This window comes from Antedon bifida, chromosome 9 (genome assembly GCF_963402885.1).
Source record: "Antedon bifida chromosome 9, ecAntBifi1.1, whole genome shotgun sequence".
Lineage (NCBI taxonomy): Eukaryota > Metazoa > Echinodermata > Crinoidea > Comatulida > Antedonidae > Antedon > Antedon bifida.
Window position 1 is genome coordinate 14,313,355 of NC_136234.1, and position 23,828 is coordinate 14,337,182.

Below are 23,828 nucleotides of genomic sequence, written 5' to 3' on the forward strand. Positions count from 1 at the left end.
ATTTTACATTAGAAAACAGAAATGGAAACCACATAGATCAAATTCAAAGTTTTATATGTGCTACAATCCTTGTCCTATTAGTAAAATGGACGAGTCTGCCAATACGGCAAAACCACGCTGGTGGTTTTCAAATAAACCAAGTGTTTTAAAACTATTTATGTAAAAAATCCTGTACCCTAATCTTAAATATATTTACATATTACAAATAAGGGATAATAACTCTTAACTTTCGTGAAAAAATTAAGCGTTTTGGATAAGTAGTTTTTCAGCAACTGTAATTTTAGTTTTAACGTTACGTTCTGACTGTTAAGGAAAGCTTTGTCGACTTCGAAAATGTTTGCCTATCCTTTAACACTAGCCGGTCACTGACAAACTAAAACACTGCTTCAAAAAAGGGGCTGTGCCGACGAAGTATCTGAACCAATCAAATTTTAATTTAGGTCATTAGAAAGCTTGATTGATTAGCTTTTGCATGGTGGAACAGCCAATATCATTGGATAACTAGGTCAAACGTTATGAACGTTTTTGTAAAGATCTCAACAAATTTGCAAAACAAGCCTATTCTTTAACACAGGGCAATTTTCAAATCGTCTAACTTTAAAAATCAATGCCGACGACGTTTTAAGTTTTTTTAAATTAAAAAAAACATGACATTGTAGGTACTTAATTAGGCATTACAATGTCGAAACAGCCATAAAAATCGGTCAATTAATAACAAAGTTACATTGAAAAAACTTTCAAAAAATAGCTGTTTTTCGGTGATTTCGTGCCGTTTAGCGGAAATCGCCCGGATTTTTGGGTACATAAAACAAATTGTAATGTTCAAATCAGTGCAGACTGATTTCGCGGTTTCCTATCTTTTTTCTGTTATAGCCTACTTTAGTTAATTAGTTTGGTTCCCACTAGAACGCAATGACGTAGTGCAACGCGAGTTGACCATTCACATGAGGCAGTTCATCCATCGCGTCATGATTGGTCAAATTGATTGCGTTGCGCTTACCTCCGTGCGTTGCGTCTAATTCTTGGTTCTCAATAGGACGCAATGCAAGGACGTAGACGCAACGCAAGCGAGTTGACCGATCACACGCGACTCGACTGTTCGCTTGTGATCGGTGAAATCACTTTGCGTTGCGTTACGTCTTGTGTTACGTCCTAGTGGGAACCAAGCTTTAGTGGGAACTGAGCTTTAGTGGGAACTGAGCTTTAGTGGGAACTGAGCTTTAGTGGGAACTGAGCTTTAGTGGGAACTGAGCTTTAGTTGTGCGGTCAAGAAGAGACTATAGCTGTACCTTTTACCTTTCAGATTTTCACCATGTGTTCTTATATATCTGTTGACGGTTATACCATGCATTTGGATTTTGGAGTTTTATCTGTACGTTGATCAATTGGAATTTGCTGAGAAAAATGACGTTGAATGTGAAGAAGTGACTGTAATGTACAATATAACTGCTATTGATCTTGAAATTGTAAGAATCCTCTACAATGAATGTTAATAAACCGTTCGTTGTTATCTTCGATTTATTTTAATTAAAGGGTAAATCTGCTAATTGGGGATTTAAGTAGGCTCAACGAAAGCCTAACCTCGAGTGGTGTTGCGCAAGAGATGGTTCCAAACTTGTTTCCCACTAGGACGCAACGAAGTGATTTGACCAATCTCAAGCGATGGATTATTCGCGATTTAGTCGCGTGTCATTGGTCAACTCGCTTGCGTTTACGTCTTTGCGTTACGTCCTAGTGGGAACCGAGCTTTAGAGAATCAACTTGGGTTGGGTTCACTTCTTGTCCAACATCTAAACGACTTCTAAAGCTCTGTCTATACTATCAAACTAGTTTGACAAATAGTGTGATGTGCCCAAATATGGTAGTGATGTGACGTCATCGTGTCCGTATTTGAGTACAGCACATTTTTTTTGTCAGATAAAGTTTGATAGTATAGACAGAGCTTTAGAAGAATATTAGCAACATTTGCGACGCTTACGTTACTGTCTGTTCATGGAGAAATAAGTTACTAATTTCTCCATGGTCTGATAAAAGTTTCCGATCATTATTTGCGACAAATTTAATTGTGGAAGGAAAATCTAATATTCTAAAACTTAATTTTGAAGAATTATGAGGCCAATGTTAAAATAAATTCCTCGAAAGAGGAACGAACTATTATAAGATTATTGCGATTTTTAAATATCTTTTCAGATACCCGTTCAACTTTACTTGGATTACCAACAATGGACTTTAGCGTTGCAGCAGATTTTCGTGTTTGTTCTCATCCTCGGCAGATGGCTTTTACCGAAGGGGCACATGACTCGTGACCAACTGTCGCAGTTGCTACTGGTGTATATTGGCATGGCAGCTGACATCTTAGAGTTTATCACCGAAGGAGTGAGTATAAACCCCGTCAGGTGCTCTGCTCTTATGATGTTGTTAATCTTGAGTATCTGGTCATGGAGTCTGTTGCAGTTTACCATCGGTCTAACGTTAACAAAACGTCGCAAGACTCGAGCGCGCACTGATACGCAGTCATGTCGATTCGGAGATGCTATCTGTATCTGCTGCGAGACGGACGTATGGGCAATTATGATAACGGTGATAATGCAGGATGGTCCGTTCCTTGCCATGAGGATTTATATAATCACACAATTTAATTTCATATCACAAATGATGTTTTTCTTTACCGCCAAAAATGCACTTGTTCTGTTTCTACAACTGTATCGTTTAATTGTACTGTTCTGTGAAAATGGGAAACCGGAAGAAGGATCATTCTTGGCAGACGAGAATGAACGATTAGAATACGCGCCCGATTGGGATCTGGAATCAAATGATGTTCTATCACAACTTAGTAAAAGTAACACAATTGTCATTTACAACTTGGAAGATTACGATGAAGACACATGGACGCACACAAGTGAAAGAGGAGTTGTTGAAAATGATGAGTTGGACTCGAAGGAGGAAACAGACGAGCCATTTCGATCATTTTCTGCAAGAAGTCGCAGTTACAAAACAGACGATGAAAATAAACATAACACGCATGCGCACGTAATATTTGGGAAAGCTTACAGATCAAAATACTTTACTCGCGATAACATGTTAAAAGTATTGAGATTGAAGAGAAGTAGTAAAAGAGAATTTGATGCAGTACCTCCAACAGCCAACGAAAACAAACTTTCGGATCTGAACGACACGTTGCCTTCGAACGCATTCTTCAATCCCATATTTGTGACTACTGAAAGTGAGATTGAAATGGACATTCCTACAGATAGACCAACAGACGTGGAGATGGAATCTGCAAGTTCTTCTGATACAAATAAACAAAAAACCTGCGAATCTGGTTTTACAAAAGAACACATTGAAGATGGTAGTGGTGTTGCAGACAATGTGTTAAATGAGGGTATACCGTTAGAAGATTCTACAGTTTATATTGACATTATCAAACAAGAAAACAGAGAATCTGGTTTTACAAAAGAAAATGACATTGAAGATGACGGTGATGCTGTTAGCAATAGGCTAAAGGAACACCTATCAGTACATGCTGGTTTTACAAAAGAAAATGACATTGAAGATGACAATGGGCTAAAGGAACACATGTCAGTACATGCTGGTGTTAAAAAAAAAGAAAATGACATTGAAGACGATGTTGATGCTGTTAACAATAGGCTAAAGGAACACATACCAGTACATGCTGGTTTTACAAAAGAAAATGGCATTGAAGACGATGGTGATGCTATTAACAATGGGCTAAAGGAACACATATCAGTACATGCTGGTTTTACAAAAGAAAATGGCATTGAAGACGATGGTGATGCTATTAACAAAGGGCTAAAGGAACACATATCAGTACATGCTGGTTTTACAAAAGAAAATGGCATTGAAGACGATGGTGATGCTATTAACAAAGGGCTAAAGGAACACATATCAATACATGCTACGGTTTCGTCTGATGCTATTAAAGAAGAAAATAGCGAACCTAGTTTTACCAAAGAACACGCTGTCAACGATGATGATATTGTTGACAGTGCTCTAAAGGGAGACATATCATTACATGCTACAGGTTCTTCTGATGCCATCAAAGAAGACAGCAGACAATCTAGTGTAACCAAAGAACACATAGTAGATGATGTCCTACCAGTTGTTGTTGATAGTCAAGAGGGTGATGAAGAAAAGAAGTATGAATTGTCCAATCTTAAAATCGAAACACCGTCGAATGTGACTACAGAAGAGGCTTCATCTAACCATACTGATACCAATGTAAAAAGTGACACAGTTGACACAAATTTATAGAAGTTGGTTTTATATTTGTGAAGTATGTATTTAGGTAAATTAAAAAAATAATCATTATGAATACGAACTGAAAAATATGGAGATTGAGATGATGGTTAATTTAAAAAAAAAATTATTCTATTTTAAGAATATTTATAATGTAATAATTTTACATTTTAAATTTTTGTTTGTTTCATAATTAAGTATTTAATACTGTTAATTATTTAAGGTGTTTCATTTAGTGGACCACAGTAGAAATAAGTTGTTTGTGACTAATTTAAATTAATGTAATATAATGTAAGACATATTATTTATATACTGCAGTTTGATTTATTTTAGCTTTTAGAATTACATTCAAATAAGACTGAGTAAAATTTTAAAGTCTATTGTCACTAACAGATGTTATGATACAATCAATATGTATAGGCCTACATGCAGTTAAATTAGCCTGGTGCTGGGAGCTGGTGCTAATTTTCAATTGCCCGCAAAAACGAGATATATTAGCTAGCCAATAGATATTTGCAATATATATACAGTATACGAAGCTAATACTAAATCGAGCCATAATTAATCAAATTATTTAGAAGCAGAGTTACAATAAGTTGATGTCAGTCTATGACTATGATATATAGGGCGAGAGGAAGACAATTATTTTATACTACTATCATTATTTAAACCCAGCCCCTTAAATTTAGCAAAAAATAATTTATAGAAATCACTAGAATGAAACTGCAGATTTGATTATCATTTTATACTACTATCATTATTTAAAACCTGCTTTTTAAACTAGAAAATATAATTTATAAAAATCACTAGAATTAAACTGCAGATTATCATCACCAGACTGAACATTTTTCTGATGATTTTCCTTTCTAATTACCGTATATAACCTGGTAATTACAATCAAACTAATTTATAATACTGGATGGCAGTACGTACAGTAAATGCAAGTAAAACAAAGTGCAGTAAAACAGTGCAGTAGTACTGTACAATACAGTACAAAACATTGCAGTACTTTGCTTACACTAGGCTTTACTGTAAGTCCTTATACTGTATGTCTATTTCACCTGATCTTCTTTAAATACTTGACCGTGTCTTTTGTGAACATGTAACTTAAACTAGATGTTATTGTGGTCGCTGCTGTAGTGTACCTATTGCAAGACAAAAAATGTGCTTTGGTTTTTTGACTGAAACGTTACATTAGAACTTCTCTTTTGGGACACAATTGTTCAGAGAACACCTCTATTATAGGGACATTTTCCCATGATACAAACAACATATACAGTATATATATATATATATATATATTTTTAACACTATGGCCAATCTCTATTCTGGGGACACTATTTAGTGGGTACCCTTATTTGTCTCAAAGGTGTCCCATTAATAGGAGGTTTAACTGTACTTAGAGATAGAGGAATTTCTAATGTTTTAACACTATGGCCAAAACCAGGAGATAAAATCTATTCAGGGGACACCAGTATTCAGAGGATACCCCTACTCAGACACCTGTATAGGAGGACTTTTGTTGGGTTCCAAGTGTCCCCCTTTAATAGGGGTTCCGCTACACTTACCTTAACATTTGGAGATAGGAATGATCAACATAATTGAACACTGGAGCACCAAGAGTGAATCCAAGAAGAGCTAGTGTAACAGCAGTATGAAACTATAGAAAATCATGAAACTTTGTCAAAAAGTGGAGGTAACAAAACTTCCTGAAATCTGGAAATTGAAACATTTAGATCTGCCTATGTACATTAATCCATTGTGTTTTGTTCGTTCGTTGTCCCATGGCCTAGGTGGTCGTAGGGGCGTAGCAGACGTGATACAGTAGTACTCATCATGATACGACAGTCAGGCATACGCCATATCTCCCAACGGAGCCTATCTCCTCTCTGGGCTGATGGGGGTTTTTGCTGGATGGCCGTCATTGGTTCTCCTAAACCGACGCCCTTGTGGGTGTCCAACCACCCTCCACACCATGCTCCTAAAGGAGTTGATATGGTTACCGGTTTGGTCGCCGGTGTGTGAAAGTGGCTGTGTGTGGACTAGTACACTAGGGTAACTCTACTCATCTCGAAAGATGTACTAGGTTCTTTAAAGTGAACATGAGCTATGTGTACACTGGACCTACGGTTTATAGTCCTTATCTGAGCTAAGCTAATAAAATGAATAAATAATTAACATCTTAATGAACGTATGACTCACCTTTCCAAGGAATGTTGGTTGCATCTGAATTGTAGCATGCCGTACATCAAAGAACCGTTGTAAAGTAAATGGTGGTGGTAGTGATATAAAACGGTAATAAAACCCAGCAAGAACCAAACCGATATCTCTACCAATAATCAATGCTGTCAGAGACACTGTAAAAAAATATTCTTGAATGGAAACTGTACCACAGTAGTAAAAACCCTATGTGGGTGTGTGCTAAATGAAATTATGAAATACATTTTGTCTATTTAGTACCAATATTATTTTATGTTTTAGGCACATGTGACCAAGGATGAACAATAGTAAATTAATCACTGTCCTATCAAATAGGTGGTAATCCCCTTGAAGAGGGGCTATCTTGTGAACCAGTTCACCAGGGTAACCACCTACTCGTCTCGAATGATGAACTGGGTTCTTTAAAGTTTTTTATGAATGTTTTTAATCTATTGCTCTAAAAAAACAGTACCATATCCTAAAGATATTTTTAAATAAATAAAAAAGTTTATAGTCTTCAATTTAAAAAATATTTTGAATACACCCTTGATTACTGAATTTATTTTTTTAAATGGATAAAAGTACCTGGTATAAGTCCCTGCATACATAGTGTTAACATTAATATTCCAACCAGAAACTTATCTGCTAACGGATCTAAGATTGATCCAAGGACGGATTGCTGGTTTTTGAAGTTGCGTGCAATGTAACCATCAAGCTGAAACAAAAATGATAATATTATAAATAAAATTGTGTTGGTTATCCTTTCTTTACTGTGAGTTTAATATAGAAATTGTGAGTGTATGGGAAAATTATGCTTGGGAATTTTTCCACCTACCAACTACAGTAGAGCCTGAAAATAAAGAACCAAAAAGTGAAGTCAAGATTGCAGCAGTTTTCCTTTTCTAACAGAGCAATTAATGATTGGAACAACTTATCAGAGAAACCAGTTGTGGCACCAACTGTTAATAAATTTAAATCAGAGATTGAGAGTTACTGGACAAACCACTCATTGAAGTTCAACACCTATAGGAAAACGTGGGAAGGTCCATCCATTTAAGAACTAGCCCAACAACAAAGTAAGTAAAACCAACCATATCAGTTATCCCTGTAAAAACGAATAGTCCACAGCTGAGTAGGTAGTATTCATTAAGCACTAGATAGCCAAGAACTGGTGATAGAATGATTCTTGAGGTTGTCAGGAGATTTGGTATGGTCATGATGTTTTCTCTCTAAAATAAAAACAATTAAAAGTCAATTTGTTGTATGGTAAATTAATTAAACATTTAAATCAGGTCAAATTACCTGAATATTTGCATTTAACAAATCAAATATACATTTTTCTATTGTATTCAAATAACAATATATATAATAATTTGCTAACCTTTCTGGCTGTTTTACTTTATTGTTTTAATTTATTTAGCTTTTTGCTTTTTTTTGTATCTCAATTGAGATCCATTAATTTAATAATAATAATAATAATTTAAAATATAATATTCATTTCTAATCTTACCCATTCTTTCACTTTCTTCTCAACCTTCTTGGTCACATTTCTTGCTTTTGTTTGGATTTCTCTTCTAGAAAAGCTTTGGAAATAAATTGGTGACAGACAGCCACACTGACGGGTCAATTTTCTGCAATCTTGACTCCAAAAAAGTTGGTGAGAAATCGTTGATGAAAAATGTCTCCTTTTTGTTATTATTGGCAAATTTTTTATTGCATTATAATTATTAGATGAATGTTTGTATATTTCATTATTATAAAACGGGTTTATATAACAATCCGTTTGTAAAAACAAGTCATCGCCTCCATATAGCCTCCTAGGCTTGCTTCCAACAGTGTTCAAAGCCAGCTTCTGTGTGTTCTGACCGTGGGGTGTTTCGGATGAGCAGTCTGTTTGAATGTTTGTCACAGGCCTAGCCCCAGACCAGGAGAACGACGTAGATTCGCAGACTAAAAACCTACTTTTTAATCTATTCATTAAATAGTAACCTTTCATCTTTTCTACGCTATATATAATTGCATATTGTAAGAAATAAATAATACAATTACCTAGGCCTAGTCTCTAGTCTGGCGAAAAAATGTTTGTACAACCATGGAGGAAATGGTACAACATGGGCGCAGACATTTTAATTTGCTAAGGCTTTTCAACATTTGTTTTATAGTATTTCATATTATTAGAATTTTTATTTACCAAATAAATGTTTAAAGTTAATAATAAAATATTTAAGTTATTTTTATTATTTTAAGCTGTATTAAGTTGCAAAACTATAGTATATGTTTAAGTAAATATATGAATAAAACTAGTTTGTTTACAAATTTTCGTCTGCTAACTTTGTAGAGAGGGTGTGACGTGTACTTGTCAACCGTCAACAATACTTAGAATTTGTTTTTCCTGTGTTTAATTACTTTTACATTCCTTTTAAATGGAGGTAGTATTTCAATCATTTTATTTCAAAGATATATATTTATAAAACATTGTATTTTTACCCCATATCTGATCATAGTGACACCGAAAGTGTAGGCCTGTCTGGATTTCTGTAGATTCGTTGCGAGTTAGCCAGAGTCGGCGTTTTTCAGAACTAGTGAAGTTTTAACTTGGTCGTTTCGTCCCAATTTATTCAAACATAGGCCTACTGTATATGTAATATACCATTAAATTTATTACAGGATTTTTTTTTTCAGTCTAATTTTTACTTTATTATCTTTCAGAACGTAACAGATGACCTTCCAATTTTTGATCCAGATATTCTAAAAAGACTTGATTATGAAACCTTAACAAATCTATCATATTCCACGCCAAGGTCGCCACAAAAGCCAGGAGAATCTCTGATTATGAGACCACTGTCTGCCACTGATTATCAAAAAGGTTTAGTTTATTTAAATTGTACAACATTTTTTTAAACTGTAAAATATAAATAGAATTGACAAATAATGATAAGACTAAGTAAGTAAGAGTAATAAATACATCGGGTCATTCAGGTCATGAATACAAAACACTTTTTAATTCATCCATTTTTAAATATAATTTTTGTTTATATAATTTACATTACACACGTACATATCAAATTGATTACCATTTTGTTGTCAATATTTTATCTGCCAATTTTGTTTCAGTATTTTGTGACACCTTGTTTTCAGTCCCTGTTTTCAATAGTGTATTACTTATTTTTTTTTATTTTTTTATCTACTTCATTACAGGATTCCTTGACCTTTTAAGGCAGTTGACATCCGTTGGTGAAGTAACAGAAGAACAATTTATAGGTAAAATAATGTTTTAAAAATAGGTTTCCTTATGAACCATGGTAATGCCCCCAACCCTGAATACATTGCTTTATTGTACTTAGAATACTGTGTGCTTTGAGCACTGACTTCATTACTGTATAAGCACATTTCTTAAATGTGGGCTGATGATTTGTTAATGTTGGTGTTTTAACTTATTTCCTTTGATGTGAAGAAAAAAAAAAGAATTTTGGCCAGATTACTGCTAATATGGTATTGGTATCAACCACATATTTTGAGCATCAACATTTCTTTTGTATAGTTTATTAAAACTGACATACAATTTCATAAATTAACATAAAATTACCATAATTAAAACATTTCTCATTACAGAGCAATTTGAACATATGAGATCATGTAAGAATACATATTATATAATAGTAGTAGAAGATGTATCAACCGGGAGAATAGTAGCATGTGGAACATTAATAGTGGAAAGAAAATTTATTCATGCCTGTGCTACTGTAAGTATTTAAGCCATATTTTATATGTAATTCTATATAGCGCACAACCCAATTATATTGCAGAGTAAAATAATGTTTAGCATTCCCTACCAATATCTTGTATTGGCAATCACCAACAAAACTCGAACTTGAAATAGGCCTTTTAAAATTTCTTCTAAAAGCAGTTATCAATTCAAGGCATCTGCAGTAGTATAGTAGAACTCACCCTTATTGTTGACACTTTCCCAAGAAACAAAGAAAGTCAATATAAGTTTTAACACAACAGCCAGCCCCTATTATGCGGAGAATTTGTTGTATGGGATTAACTGTATTACTTTTCTAAGCACAAAGTAAAATAGTGTCCCAATGTGTCATTTCCATGGCATCGATCAAAACCCATTGTCCCTATTCAAGCAGTTAATAAAGAGATTTTGTCATTTCTCAGAGAGGACTAATCGAAGAGATCGTGGTTGATTCAAATTATAGAGGTCAGCAACTTGGTAAATTGTAAGTACAGTCAATTATTATATCAACCAATTATTATATCAACCAATTATTATATCAACCAATTATTATATCAACCAATTATTATATCAACCAATTATTATATCAACCAATTATTATATCAACCAATTATTATATCAACCAATTATTATATCAACCAATTATTATATCAACCTTGATGTTAAATATTCATTTAAAATTTATTTGATTGATTTAGCTAGACAAGTCTTTCCATTTGTTGTTCTAAAAATAACTGTAAAATGATTATAAACACACTGAAACTAGTTTGTTTTTCATAATTTTTTTTTAGAATAATGGACACATTAACATTAATCAGTAAACACAAAGTAGGCTGCTACAAGACGACACTTGAATGTAAGGTTGAAAATGTTCCATTTTATGAAAAGTTCGGCTATAAACAAGATGAACAAGTCTTCATGCAATACAGGCACAAGCTGTAGACTCATTTGGGAAGTAACTATCTGCATGGTAAACCGTGCGTGTAAATTATAATATTCTATATGCACGGTAAACCGTGTAAATTATAATATTCTATCGGCACGTCAAACATGCATCTTGTTCTCTATGTTGATAAACTACAGAATTAAGGTGCTTGGTCGACTTTGCTGATAGAAAAACAAGGCCAAAGATCAATAGAAAATATTAATTTTCATGTCACAAACAGTCGACTGTGCCTATAGAAAATGTTAAAACTATAAGCATTGTTAACTGTACCAATAGCCTTTCCTATTTAAATACAGCTAATAACATAATATAATAAGCTAATTCATATTGAATGGTCTACACACACTAAAGAGATTTCATTGTCAGGTTTCAAATAATAATGGGGTATACCTTGATTGGCACGTATTAGCCAATTCCGTTCAGTTTAATTCCAGACCAACATGGTCGTGACCTTACATCCTGAAATATGTTAACATTATATTAATGTTAACATTTCGGACATGTGCAAATACACATTTTTTTGGAGCTGTAGCACAATAATTTATTGTGCAGTTATTTATAAAAATGATGTCCATAAATTTTACATTTAAGTGAGCATTTTTTCCTGTGTCATCTTTGTTGTTATTTTAAAGATATTTCATGTGTAAAGCGCTTAGAAATATTTGTATTCTATGCTAATATAAGACAATTGTTATTATTATTTTTGGTGATGGGTATTTATTTAGGCGAGTTTCTATTATTCAGGGAGGACTAACGTTAATGCTCAACCAATTATGTTTACAATGAAGATGTGGTCTGGTTATATTAGTCATTGGCCATTTTTAAAATGTTGTAATGCACTGCTTAGCACCAAAGACCTAAAGCTCTGTCTACACTATCAAACTTTATGTGACAACAAAATGTGATGTGCCCATAATGGACATGATGATATCACTACCATATTTGGGTACATCACACTTTTTTTGTCAAAATAGTTTGATAGTGTAGACAGAACTTAAAGCAATAGCGTGCAATGAAGTCTGCACTTTCAATCGGTATTATGATAGCTTCTGTTGCTACACCAAATTCTGCAAAAGGTACCACAATAATTTATCATAATTTAATATTATATGTCCATAATAATGTTACATATTTGTATAATTATATTTGAATATTTTGAAGATATTTATAAAGACTATATTTCTATAAATTGGTTTTATGTAAAATATTTTAAAGAAAATGAATTTTTCTAATAAAAGTATTTAACTTTAAAAACAAACTCAATGTGATTTAAATAAATACATTTTTAAATATTGAGTCATAATGGCTTGCCTCACTTTTTTCAATTTGTTTTAAATATTGTATATCAAGATACTCTAGTACTTACAGTAACTTAATATTAAATTTTGAAGAAAATGAATTACAATCGTAATTTTAAAGTTTATTTCTGAGAATTTTACCTCACCATTGTATGTATGGACATTATTATTGTTTAAATAAAATCAAAGTATATGAATAATAAATTTAAAAATTATGAAAATGAGTAGTGTTACAATATATCTGATTTTGTATTATATTGTGTGTACAGTATTGTAGTTTGTTAGTGATATGACAAAGTAACATTGACTGCGTAGTACTTCATAAAAACAGCATTTCATGCAAACAAAATAATTTAGTAGCCTAAAAAACACATGATTCAACAAATTTTCATTTTGTTTTGTTTTATTTGCATGCCTGTAAAGCAATACATATTTTAAAAGGTGTAGTTTAATTAAATAACTACTAGTATATGTAAGACTAAAATTTAGTGAAAACACAAAATCAATTTCACAGCAGTAGTGTCTGGAGTCACATTGGTGTCAGTCTGTGGTGTCACCAACAAATTTGATCAAGACTAAAGGACAATTTACACAAACAAGCAATGACAGTAAGCAGAAAGCAAAAATATAGAACCATGTTATTTATGATGACTATTTTACACAAAAACGCAGATCGGATTGGCAGTTGAGCGGAAATCTGCTCAGGTGGACAAGCACATAGCCGCGTGGAGCATTGTGAAAACGAAACATTGACGTTCATTTCGCCGGACTGGAACAGGTGTGAAAGACCCTTTAGTAAGTATCTTTTGTATTTATCATGTATATCCAGATTATTCAGTGTATAAAAGATGACAAAGTTGGCAGCCGGTCATACCCCTTGGGGGTACTTCAACTGGATCTTTTAGATGCCATTCATATACTATAATGCTTTAACAGCCAGTTCAGTTTATAACTCAAGCACAAACAAAACACGTTATTTATTTCAATATCTTGTGTCATAAGTTTCATAGGCAAAATCTTCTGTATGTGTAGGGTCGTATTCCGCTGATATCATATCTATTTCTAACGCAAATTCTCCATCTACAGCGTCAGCCATCGTCAATCCAATACAGTTTATTATTTCCAGATCAATTGCTGACTGCTTATCTTGGATACGACCTTTGTTGGACAGAAAGAATTTTGAAAAAGGTACCTGAAAAAGATGAAATAGTTCTAGTAATAGTTACAACAGTTAAAAAATGTCATTGTAAACTTTGTTCTTTTTCATAAGTGGTAAGCATAGTATCCTTGAACAGTCGTATTTTCCCCCGACTTTTGTTTTGTCTGTTCTTTGATGGATTTTCTTTTAATTATTATATATTTATTGTATTCAAACTTAATCCAAATGTTACAATAAAAGTATTTTATCAGTTACTGTACAGTAAATACAGTATAACCTCTCATTTGGGATGATCCTATTCAGGGAAACCTCTATTAAGGGGACACTTTCATGTGAAATAAACAACCCTTATACAGGGACACGTCTATTAAGGGGACACTTTGTTGGCTCAACAAACCAATCATTTTCATTTTGCAGCTTGCAATTTTTGTGCCTACTGTAGTCTATTATGTTTGTAAACAGGATTGCCACCTTTAAAAAGGACAGTGAATGAATTTGCAAATTCTTTTTTACTATTAAAAACAGATTCCCGAAAACCAGACATATCAGGCCAGTCTAAAAGTGTCCTGTACTGAGAGAGTTGACTGTAATTAATTACCGTCACTTCTTGCCAATGAGGGCCTCCTCTCGTAAACAGAAAGTAACTCCAGATGTCGTCATTTGTTGCGGTGTAATAATTATCAGCGTACAAGTTCACCATGTACGATCTTCCATCACCTCTTACTCGGAACTTTAATACATTAAATTGCGTTAAATCCATTTGAACTTTCTTGTCAAATGCACCCTTCAAAATAAAAAAATAAATTATGATAAATGACTAGATGTCAGGGAAGTATAATTGATTGTTGATACTGTACACGACCACTAAATAAAGGGAGGAGGGAGCGGTGAACATGATGTAGGTGGGAGTGATACATTGTTATTCCCATTTGAGATCAATTATACTATAACAGAAAATATATTATTTATCATCATACTTACATATAATTGTTTAGATTTAATTCCACAGTAACCACTTCTTTCCGTTACTCCGTCTTTTGGTAGAGTTGTTTTTAGTTCGCCATGAAATAGAAGCCGATTATTTCTACTCATGCATAATTTCGCCCAACTTTTTCCGCCAATTGCGTGATCGGTATGAACGACAAATTTGTTTATAATATCTTTACTTTCGCTACTCATTATCACCTTATGGGTGTCATACATAGTATCTAATTTTGACCCCCTAAGTTTGTCAAAAACTTCGCCACTCAAGAGCTTCAAGTTCCTCCTCCAATATGCGGTTATGCTTTCATCGCCACCGGTAAGAGTTTTCAGTTGGCGTGTCACTGTTGAATTTTTAATTATCTCCTTTCCGAAGAAAATGCAGTTTTTTAAAGTGGCCTGCATGTTGCTGTCAGAAAAGCATCATAGAAACCTAAAAAATATTTTAAAATGTATTATATTATATAAAAAAATTGTAATTTTATAATGTTACTGAAATGAAAATGGGTGGGTCACAATTGCCAAATCTCACCGAAAAGCCAGCAGCAACCTCAAACTGGACATGCTATGAGATGAGTTTTGTTTTAGCTCTAGCTACTTAGACATCCATAACGTTTCTAGAACTTTAATTAACTTCTGAAATTGTAGGCCTAGTATACTAAAGTAAACTCCTTTAGACTAGGTAACCGGGCTTCGTCAGCCGAACTAAACTTATCCGATCCCCACGGCGCCTACTACTACCACCAGGGCCTACTAGAGTAAAGCCTGCTCTTTCTACTTGCAGTAGACAGATCGTAGGCTAAACTTTGATCTCAGACTACTTAGCAGCTATAATAGTAACTATATTTGCTCCTTTACCTTGCATAAATATAAATTATTAGGGAATTATAATGTTTTTTTAGGACCGGCAAATACACATTCTCAACGACCATGCAATATTACTGGTTTCTTTTTCAAACTAAAGAGGTCTCACTGCAGATTTGATAGTGTGTCATAATTGATCTGATTTCCTTTTAAAGATGAAATAATTATAATTTATTAAGTTCACTATAACTATATCTCTATGTTTAAACTAATGTTTAACATTTCGTTTAATTTTTTTTTTATTACACGACCATATGAATAGACTTATGTTATCACACCATGTTGAAATTAATAAATAGAAACAAACAAAAAATAACAATCAATTATTTTAATGCCGATTTATTTGTTTCATAATAGATTAGTTGTCCTACAAAAATGTTGTCTGGTCAAACTCCCCACATACACTGTTTATGATAAATCAACATAGTTTTTACTTGTGATGGGTCTCGGACATTATCAGGTACCAAGATCAGGGGCGGACGCAAGGGTGTTGTTCCCAGCTGCTCGGTAATTTCATAGTAAATTGTTTTTTCTGTCACTCAATTAAAATTTAGATCCCATTTAATCATAATAATAATAACAAATATGTTTCTGAACATTCTCATAATAAATGTTTAAATTGGATTGCTTGTGTGCGTCATGAGAAGGTACGAAAGGCCACACACTGTGTTCGTGGAAAGCCCCGTCATATAGGCCTAAGTCGTTGATTTGTCCATAATTATTGCATTTTGCCGAGATTCCACATCATTTAAGTATGCCGTAGTAGGCCTACCCTATTTATCTTCATTTCCTTACGTCCGTATATTGGGCCGAATTTCCGTAGTAATTCAAACGTTCCGAACTTTGAAATAATTCAGTGTTCAATTTCTTATTTCTGCAAATTTCGATCATATTGTTTTCTTCTCTGGGTTTTTATATTTCGTTTTTTCTTTGTATTGAATAAATAAAATGAATTTCCTCATATTTCAGACAATAATTTAAATAGGGCAAAAATAATTAAAAGAACAATACGTATGAAGCGTGTTAGAACTTAGCAATACACTAGCTTTATAAATGATTGCAATTTACTTTCAAGACACACACATTCACAGATGCACGGACAATGTTTCCTCTATTCATTTTCGTTGTTGTGTATTAATTAAAAGTTTCATATTTAGGCAAAAACTAATTATGACTATTTAAAGTAGGCATTAATGATTAAAACTAGGCTAGGTCCAGGCATAAACTAGGCCTACTACTTTTAATAAAGAAAGCGGGACCGAGTGCGAATCGGAAAAAGATTCACCGAGAAAAGGGGTCAACCTTCATGAAATTGAGATCCGACCGTTTCCTTTCTCCTGGAGCAATGCTGCCATTACTGTTATTTAGCAGGTAACATGTTAGGAAATTCTGGTAGCCCTTCCGTAAGCATTTTTTTGACAATTTAAACATGAAACAGTGCTTTGCTTATTTTTTTTGCAATAGGCCTACTGAAAATGGAATTCGATGGAATTTCGAATACTGTATCCTGGCAACCATAGAACGTTTCGTACGTTAGAACCGCGCGTAGAACAAAAAAGATGCATTTCGAACATGTGAACGCACACGCGCTCAAAATTATCTATATAAGCAGCGCACCGACCAGCTAAAAATCGACAACAACCTGAGATTTCTCTCTACCAGTTGTTGTTAACGTGCTACTGTATAGTCTACACATAACGTGTTGCTAAGCAAAATTCGAATTCGAAAATTCTAAGATTCTGTTAACAACCAAGGATATGGCCACCAACAAATCGATTGAGCTTCAACAAGAAGAAGAAGAAGGAAAAACCATGATGGACCAGTCACAAGAAGGACAAGAAGAAGAAGGGTAAGTCTTTATTTTAGGCCTCGGCTTTTCTAATGATGTAATACTTAATAGGACTTTCTCAAAAAAACTTTAAAGAGTTTGTTTTACCAATTTTATTATTGGGGTCTAGCCTAGGCCTAGGGCCTACTAGGCTAGGCCTAGCCTAGGCCTAGCTAGGCTAGACCCAGATAGGCCTAGCCCTAGCCTAGGCCTACTACCTAGGCTATCTAGGCCCTAGGCTAGTAGTACTAGGCCTAGTAACTATAGTAGGCCTAGGCTAGTATAGTAGGCCTAGGTAGCTAGCTAGCTAGGCCTAGCCTCTAGGCCTAGTCTAGACCTACTAGCTAGGCTAGTAGGTAGGCTAGTAGGCTAGGCCTATACGCTAGCTAGGGCCTAGCCTAGGCGCGCCTTAACTTAGGCCTACTATAGGCCTAGCCTAGGCCCTAACCTAGGCCTATAGGAGGCCTATGCCTACCTGTCCTAACTATAGGATATATGGCCCTAGCTAGGCCTACCTAGAATAGGCATAGGTAGCCCTAGGCCTAGAGGTAAGACCTAACTAAGTACTAGGCCAGGCTAGGTGTAGGCCTATAGTAGGCTAGACTCCTAGTTTTAGTTAGGGATAGGCCTAATCTATAATATTAATAGGAGCTAGCTAGGACCTCTAGGCATAGCATTAGTAGACTATGCCTATACTAGGCTAGGCCTAGCTAGTAGGGCCTAACTTAACGTGATAGTAGGCTAGGCCTACCTAAAAGTAAAATATAGATAGGCTAGCTTAGCCTACAAGCTAGGGCCTGCCTACTGACTAGAGCATAGCATAGGTAGAGGTGAACCTACTACCTAGACGGCTAGGCCTAGCTAGGTTAGGCCGGGCCTATCTTACTAATAATAGACCCTTGCATATAGGCCTTAAACTAACCTAACCATTTAGTTAGGTATGATTTACAGTCCAAGATATGACCGTAAGGGCCTAGTAACCTAGCTATAGGTAGTCTAGTACTACTAGTAGGGAGTAGACAGCTTATGTAAGTTCTAAGTACCACACACAAGACTAGCTCTAGTAGTTAAGTAGTAATACTGTAGGTTACTTATACCAAGCTAGCTGGGGGAGCATATTCTTAATCTTATTATACAGATCTTATTAAATTATTATTATTGAATAAATACATTGTGAATTTTTTTTCTCCAATTAAGTAGATCTCAACCAGATGCACCCCAGCAAGCAAGAAGAAAGTCAGTATTTGGAAGGATTTGGGCAGTAGTGCTCCATCTTTTGTGTATCAGAAGTGACGAATCATCGGATAGCAACTTAAGTTCGTCATCGTCGTCATCATTATCATCATCTCTATCAGCGAGCACAGTGTCGGCATCACTGTCAGGGGTACACGTATCAGTACGACAGTCATCATCAAAGTCTCTATCAAAGTCATCAAGATCACATTCGTCTCTGTGGCCAATGTCATCTACATCGTCATCTTCAAAATTCGCGCTTTTTCCTGGCCATATACTTACCACACCAGGTCTATCACCAGGGGAGGTGATTCTCACAAAGCAACGTGTTTATAGCTCGTCGTCGTCATCATCTTCATCGTCTACCGCTCCGGTCCAGCGCATTTTCAGACAACCAACATCAGAGTTATCACCCGGTGAGATACCAGAAAGGAAACGTCTTTGTAGTGTGCCATCATCGTTTTCATCGCAATGGCCATTGTCACCTACCAGTAGCTTCAATGGTTCGTCCCGTTCTTCGAAAAGTAACTCCACCACTTCAACACCTAAACCCGTCCTTAACGATATAGATGCTACAATAAAACTTGCTGAAATTCTGCCGCCTGCTCGGTTATTAGTTAGTTCAAGTGTTTCCCACCTTAAGAATCCTGTACGTCTTGGACAGGGAAGTTTTGGCCGCGTTGACCTGATGACATCCGATCTTTTTCCAGGCCACTATCACCTCGTCGCAGTCAAGACGGCTTTTTTGAACAGTTTCAGCAATCCTGACTATGCATGGGGCAAGATGCTGGTAGAAGCGCGTGTGATGAAGTTTCTAGACGATCTGCCTTCTGTTCCTCGCGTCTTTGGCGTCTTCCGCCAAGGTGACGTATGCTGTATGGTGCAGGAGTTTATCGGAAATACCTTCACCCTTTCCAGTACCACATTCCTGCATGTATTGAGAACCGGACAGCCGTCATTGAGCGCGCTTGAATGGATCTCTATGACATCAGAGGTTGTCATTGCGCTCAACGAAATGCACAAACGCGGGATTCTCCACAACGATGTAGCTGCGAGAAACATCCTGATCCACCACGATGGAACCAGCTACAGAGCGAAGCTGACAGACTTCGGGATGGCATGCAGAGTACAATATCCAAGAGGACACAGAGAGTTAACCTTTTCATCGGTGGACGAAGTAATGCGATACATGGATAATCATCCAGAGGTAGCACCAGAAAAATACATTGACGGTGCTTCCGATTCTGTTAGCGGTGACGTGTATTCCATCGGTTATGGTATACGTATTTTAGGAGAGGCAATTAGACACAGCGAGATGTTTGAACTTGGAAAGGCTTGTGCATGTTTCGACGCAGAAGATCGACCATCTTTAGATTGGGTAATCAACATCTTGGACATCTATAAAGAAAGGGAGAAGAACAATCCAACATGCCGGGGTATCAACGGGCCTTAGTTCTTTTAATGTAGTTTTTTTAATTATTAACATATAAACAATATAAAAAAGCAAAGCTCAGATATAATTATAATGTATGAATAAATTAATATTAATTATTTATAATGTTTCAATAATGATAATAATAAAATAATATAGTAATAATGAAAAAATTTATAATAAATCGACCACAAGAACATTAATAATAAAATCCTTTTTATCCATTTATTTCTCCCGCCAATTTATGTGTGTTTCTTTTTTAAGTTCATTCTTAATTAAACATTTTAAATAAAATTACAAAAGAGATGAAACTCACAAAACATTATTTTAAAAACGAACATTTTAAGTTGCTATTGGTAAGTATTGTAAAAAAGTAAGTATTTAAATATTTCTTTGTAATGTATTTCAATATAAGACTTATAGTTTCTATTTTTAACATATTATATATATAAAAAAAAGTAGTAAAAAAACTCTTTTATTTGTTTAAACAAGGTTAGATGTCCTATAATTTTTAATTATAATTCTTTATTATAATTTTTATATTTCAATATATTGTAATGAAAAACATACAAAAAACTCTCGCGTTTATAAAACATCATTTTTCTTATATTAATTATATTTTTTCTCTACAGTCTTGCTAAAAAGTACATGACGTTTATTCACGACAATCATCCTTTAACCCAATATAGGTAAATTATTACTCTATTGTATTTAAGATTGTAATACATCGATCTATATATTTTATTATATTTCTATTATTAAACGTTTTTTTCTACTAAAATAAATCCTCATTTTATTATTGAATAACTTAACTTGTTTTTTTCTTTTCATGCAAACCTGCCACGACTACAAAATGATGATTAAGAGATATATCATTTCAGGTAAAAACAAATTAAATTTTATTTATTTCTTTAAATATTTTTGTGGAAAATCTGTGTATCTTTTATAAGCTTACCTTAAATATATAGCTAACTAACTGTTTTCTTTTTCGTTGATACTTGTCGAGTAAACTACAATCAACAAGACCTCGATACCAGGCTAATGTTGTCAACATAATATTAGGTAAGAGCAGTCATAATTGTTATCTAAAACTCTATCCACCAAAACATTAAAAAACGTTAAATTGATTTGTTTATAACTGTGTAATAGAGTAATTATTATTTGTGTGGTGGCCTGTATAAATAAATATAAATATTTTTTTAAATGTTGTTTTTCATTGATACTTGTCGGGGGAACTACATCAGCAATCGACACCAAGCTGATGTTATCAACATTTTAGGTAAGAAGAGTCACAATTGTTAACTACAACTCTATCCACCAAACTGTCATATACAATATTTGTTTATAAGTGTGTAATAATTATTGTTTTTTTTAATAAATACTTTCTGATGGCGACACGACATAATCAAGTCAATATCAACATTTTAGGTATGAACATTTAATCACGTTATACTACTCTAGTCTGGCCAAGGCAATCTAAATTGTTAGAGCCTTGGTCGAGCTATTACAAGTTATACCAACATTTGTATTGTTTAATTTTATTATGTTTAAAACTTTGATAATTCTTTCTTTTCATTATTGGCGAGAGCATTATTACCACGACTTATCAACAAGAAGTCAAAATCATGATGTTAGCAACATTTCAAGACAATACATTTTTTTTTATAAATTCGAATTTGAATTAACCTAGTTGAATTAGCCTAAGCGTTTTACATACAAAATATCATTTTTTATATAACTTTGTAATTCTATTTTCTCCTTTCATTTTCGGGAAGTACCACAACTCATCACCAAGAAGGTAATATTAAGATACAACACTTTAGGTACTACTGACAGTTGATGTTTGAAAATTCCATTTTAGCTTTTAAAAGTTAAATTACACGTTTTACAAATAATATACAAATGCTTGTTTTGAAATTCTTTTTTCTTTTCATGAATACGCAAACCAACTCATCACCAAGAATTTCAAGATGATATTTTAATATTTCAGGTACAACAACCAGTAACAGTTAAATTCGAGTCTAAATTGTGAAATTTTAACCATACAAATATGTATTTTGTTTTTATACTTTTATAATTATTTTTTTTCTTTTCATTAACGGGAAGCAACTCATCACCAAGAATTTCAAGATGATGTTTTAATATTTCAGGTACAACAACCAGTAACAGTTGAATTCGAGTCTAGATTGTGAAATTTTAACCATTCAAATATGTTTTTTGTTTATACTTTTATATTTTTTTTTCTTTTCATGAACGGGAAGCAACTCGCATCACCAAGAATTTTAAGATGATGTTTTAATTTCAGGTACAACCAGTCACAGTTATATTAGAGTCAATTTGTGAATTTTTAACCATACAAATATGTGTTTTAATGTTTATACTTTATAATTATTTTTTCTTTTCATGTGCTGGAACCTACCCAAGAAGTTAATACCAAGTGACCACAGTTGTTACTTTAACGTTGAGTCTTACCTTGCTTACAGATATGGCATTTATTTATCTTATCTTTTCATGAATACGTTTTGATTGAACTATCTCACAACTCACCAAGTTACTGTACTATCAAAGAGGATGTTCTTATTTTGTACATGACAAACCTAACAAACAAACAAAATCTATTCTGGATGCACTAGAACGTGTACAATCAATCTATAACATTGGAATGTATCCATTTAGGTGGTCTATGTAACAGAATGAAAGATGATAATTCAGAATCGTGGTATTTTAGCTAGTATGCCTAAAATGATTGAATCCCCTAGACATATTGATCTTTCAACTCTCATCCCTTTTAAACAACTTAAAATTAGATCGTGTCGGGTCGAATCATCTCTTGACATGCGGCCTGGGTAACGAATGGTATATATACTATAATGAATACAATAATAACGTCATTTAGGCCTAACACTCTATGTTATTGACAATCTAATAGATTAACTAACTATTAAAATGAAATAGTAGTTTTTATTAATATTAGTACAATGTGTTGCTATGAATAACCTAGGCCTAACTTGTTAATTTAAACAAGAATATAAATCTAACACTATCATTACTACTAAGATCTGCCGGTTATAGTAGTTTAATATTTAAATAATAACAATAATAATGTTTGTTCGGCAGTTAAAGTACTGCAACCTGGGGAAATTAATAGCCATGCTTGTTTTAAAAATGCTCTTACTCTATTATTAATTATATTGCTGCAATTACAAATAAATCAATTTTATAAATAAATATTACAACACTTAATTCTTTAAAAAATAAAACGAACGCACGCTTATAGCAATTTGTAAATCACTTTAAATTGCATTAAAAAATATATTGAACACTTACTATCGTGTGTTTTATTATTCATTTGCAAAACTTGTAAGTCGTCTGTAGTGTAGTGGAGTGATTCCCAGAATCCTGAACAATAGAATCTTCCACCACGATTGTTTGTTGGAAACAACATGATTTTTCATTCGTGCAACACCCGAACAATTCCGAAATAATACCTCCCTGATTACAGTATATACACAGTGAAATGGGATCAACATTTTAATTTAGTGGCAGAAAAACATTTAGTATGAAATTAAGGGTGTTGCCTGGGCAACAAGGGTAACATCCCTGGGTCCGGGTCCATCCAAGATCAAACTTGTTCAGATCATATTGTTCGCATGATTAATGTAATTAAAATTAGGACACATTGAATTGAGAGCACATGGCTTATCAAAGTGGCAAACAAAAATTATTAAATTATCTCAATATTTATTTTTTAAATAAGTTTGATATTGAAAATGTGTGTAGTTGGTCGCTTTCTTGTAGATGCTTTAATTGTAGAATGTATTTTCTTTTGTGCTCTGTTCTGGGTTGACCAACTAGCATAGGTGTTTAGCACCTGTTTGGTCTTTCT

At 33.9% G+C, this 23,828-nt stretch overlaps 6 protein-coding genes across 7 annotated transcripts in view; 4 read left to right on the top strand and 2 right to left on the bottom strand.

Moving 5' to 3' along the window:
- LOC144851595 (protein phosphatase 1 regulatory subunit 14C-like) overlaps nucleotides 1-12,410 on the top strand; it is a 73,289-nt gene extending 60,879 nt beyond the window's left edge. Inside the window, exon 4 of the transcript XR_013614195.1 lies at nucleotides 12,003-12,410. The gene's annotated coding sequence lies outside the window, so the exon portion shown is untranslated. The remainder of the gene's footprint in view (nucleotides 1-12,002) is intronic.
- Nucleotides 1-23,828, top strand: part of LOC144851591 (ataxin-3-like) — a 195,545-nt gene that overhangs the window by 166,159 nt on the left and 5,558 nt on the right. The gene's annotated exons all lie outside the window — the stretch shown is intronic.
- On the top strand, nucleotides 1,292-4,272 carry LOC144852967 (uncharacterized). Its single transcript, XM_078711022.1, has 2 exons — nucleotides 1,292-1,466; nucleotides 2,191-4,272. Exons 1-2 carry the CDS (start codon nucleotides 1,434-1,436, stop codon nucleotides 4,270-4,272), a joined length of 2,115 nt encoding a protein of 704 aa, XP_078567148.1. The 5' UTR covers nucleotides 1,292-1,433.
- Nucleotides 4,469-8,573, bottom strand: LOC144851479 (putative cardiolipin synthase (CMP-forming)). The gene is made up of 6 exons (XM_078708972.1): nucleotides 7,967-8,573; nucleotides 7,548-7,685; nucleotides 7,042-7,171; nucleotides 6,460-6,614; nucleotides 5,826-5,917; nucleotides 4,469-5,402 (listed from the first exon to the last, which is right to left on the bottom strand). The coding sequence occupies exons 1-6, from the start codon at nucleotides 8,450-8,452 to the stop codon at nucleotides 5,315-5,317; spliced, it is 1,089 nt and encodes a 362-aa protein (XP_078565098.1). The 5' UTR covers nucleotides 8,453-8,573; the 3' UTR covers nucleotides 4,469-5,314.
- LOC144851594 (glucosamine 6-phosphate N-acetyltransferase-like) overlaps nucleotides 8,794-23,828 on the top strand; it is a 29,295-nt gene continuing 14,260 nt past the window's right edge. The window contains exons 1-6 of one of the 2 annotated variants that reach the window (XM_078709130.1): nucleotides 8,794-8,885; nucleotides 9,166-9,322; nucleotides 9,655-9,717; nucleotides 10,069-10,199; nucleotides 10,624-10,685; nucleotides 10,993-11,156. In XM_078709130.1, coding sequence (XP_078565256.1) covers nucleotides 8,880-8,885; nucleotides 9,166-9,322; nucleotides 9,655-9,717; nucleotides 10,069-10,199; nucleotides 10,624-10,685; nucleotides 10,993-11,143 — 570 coding nt within the window. In that variant the 5' untranslated portion in view covers nucleotides 8,794-8,879 and the 3' untranslated portion in view covers nucleotides 11,144-11,156. Of the gene's footprint in view, nucleotides 8,886-9,165; nucleotides 9,323-9,654; nucleotides 9,718-10,068; nucleotides 10,200-10,623; nucleotides 10,686-10,992; nucleotides 11,742-23,828 lie in introns of those variants that run through there. The other variant, XM_078709128.1, reaches the window with a different exon arrangement.
- Nucleotides 12,842-15,551, bottom strand: LOC144851872 (complex I intermediate-associated protein 30, mitochondrial-like). The gene is made up of 4 exons (XM_078709522.1): nucleotides 15,444-15,551; nucleotides 14,586-15,018; nucleotides 14,203-14,388; nucleotides 12,842-13,637 (listed from the first exon to the last, which is right to left on the bottom strand). The coding sequence occupies exons 2-4, from the start codon at nucleotides 14,988-14,990 to the stop codon at nucleotides 13,428-13,430; spliced, it is 801 nt and encodes a 266-aa protein (XP_078565648.1). The 5' UTR covers nucleotides 14,991-15,018; nucleotides 15,444-15,551; the 3' UTR covers nucleotides 12,842-13,427.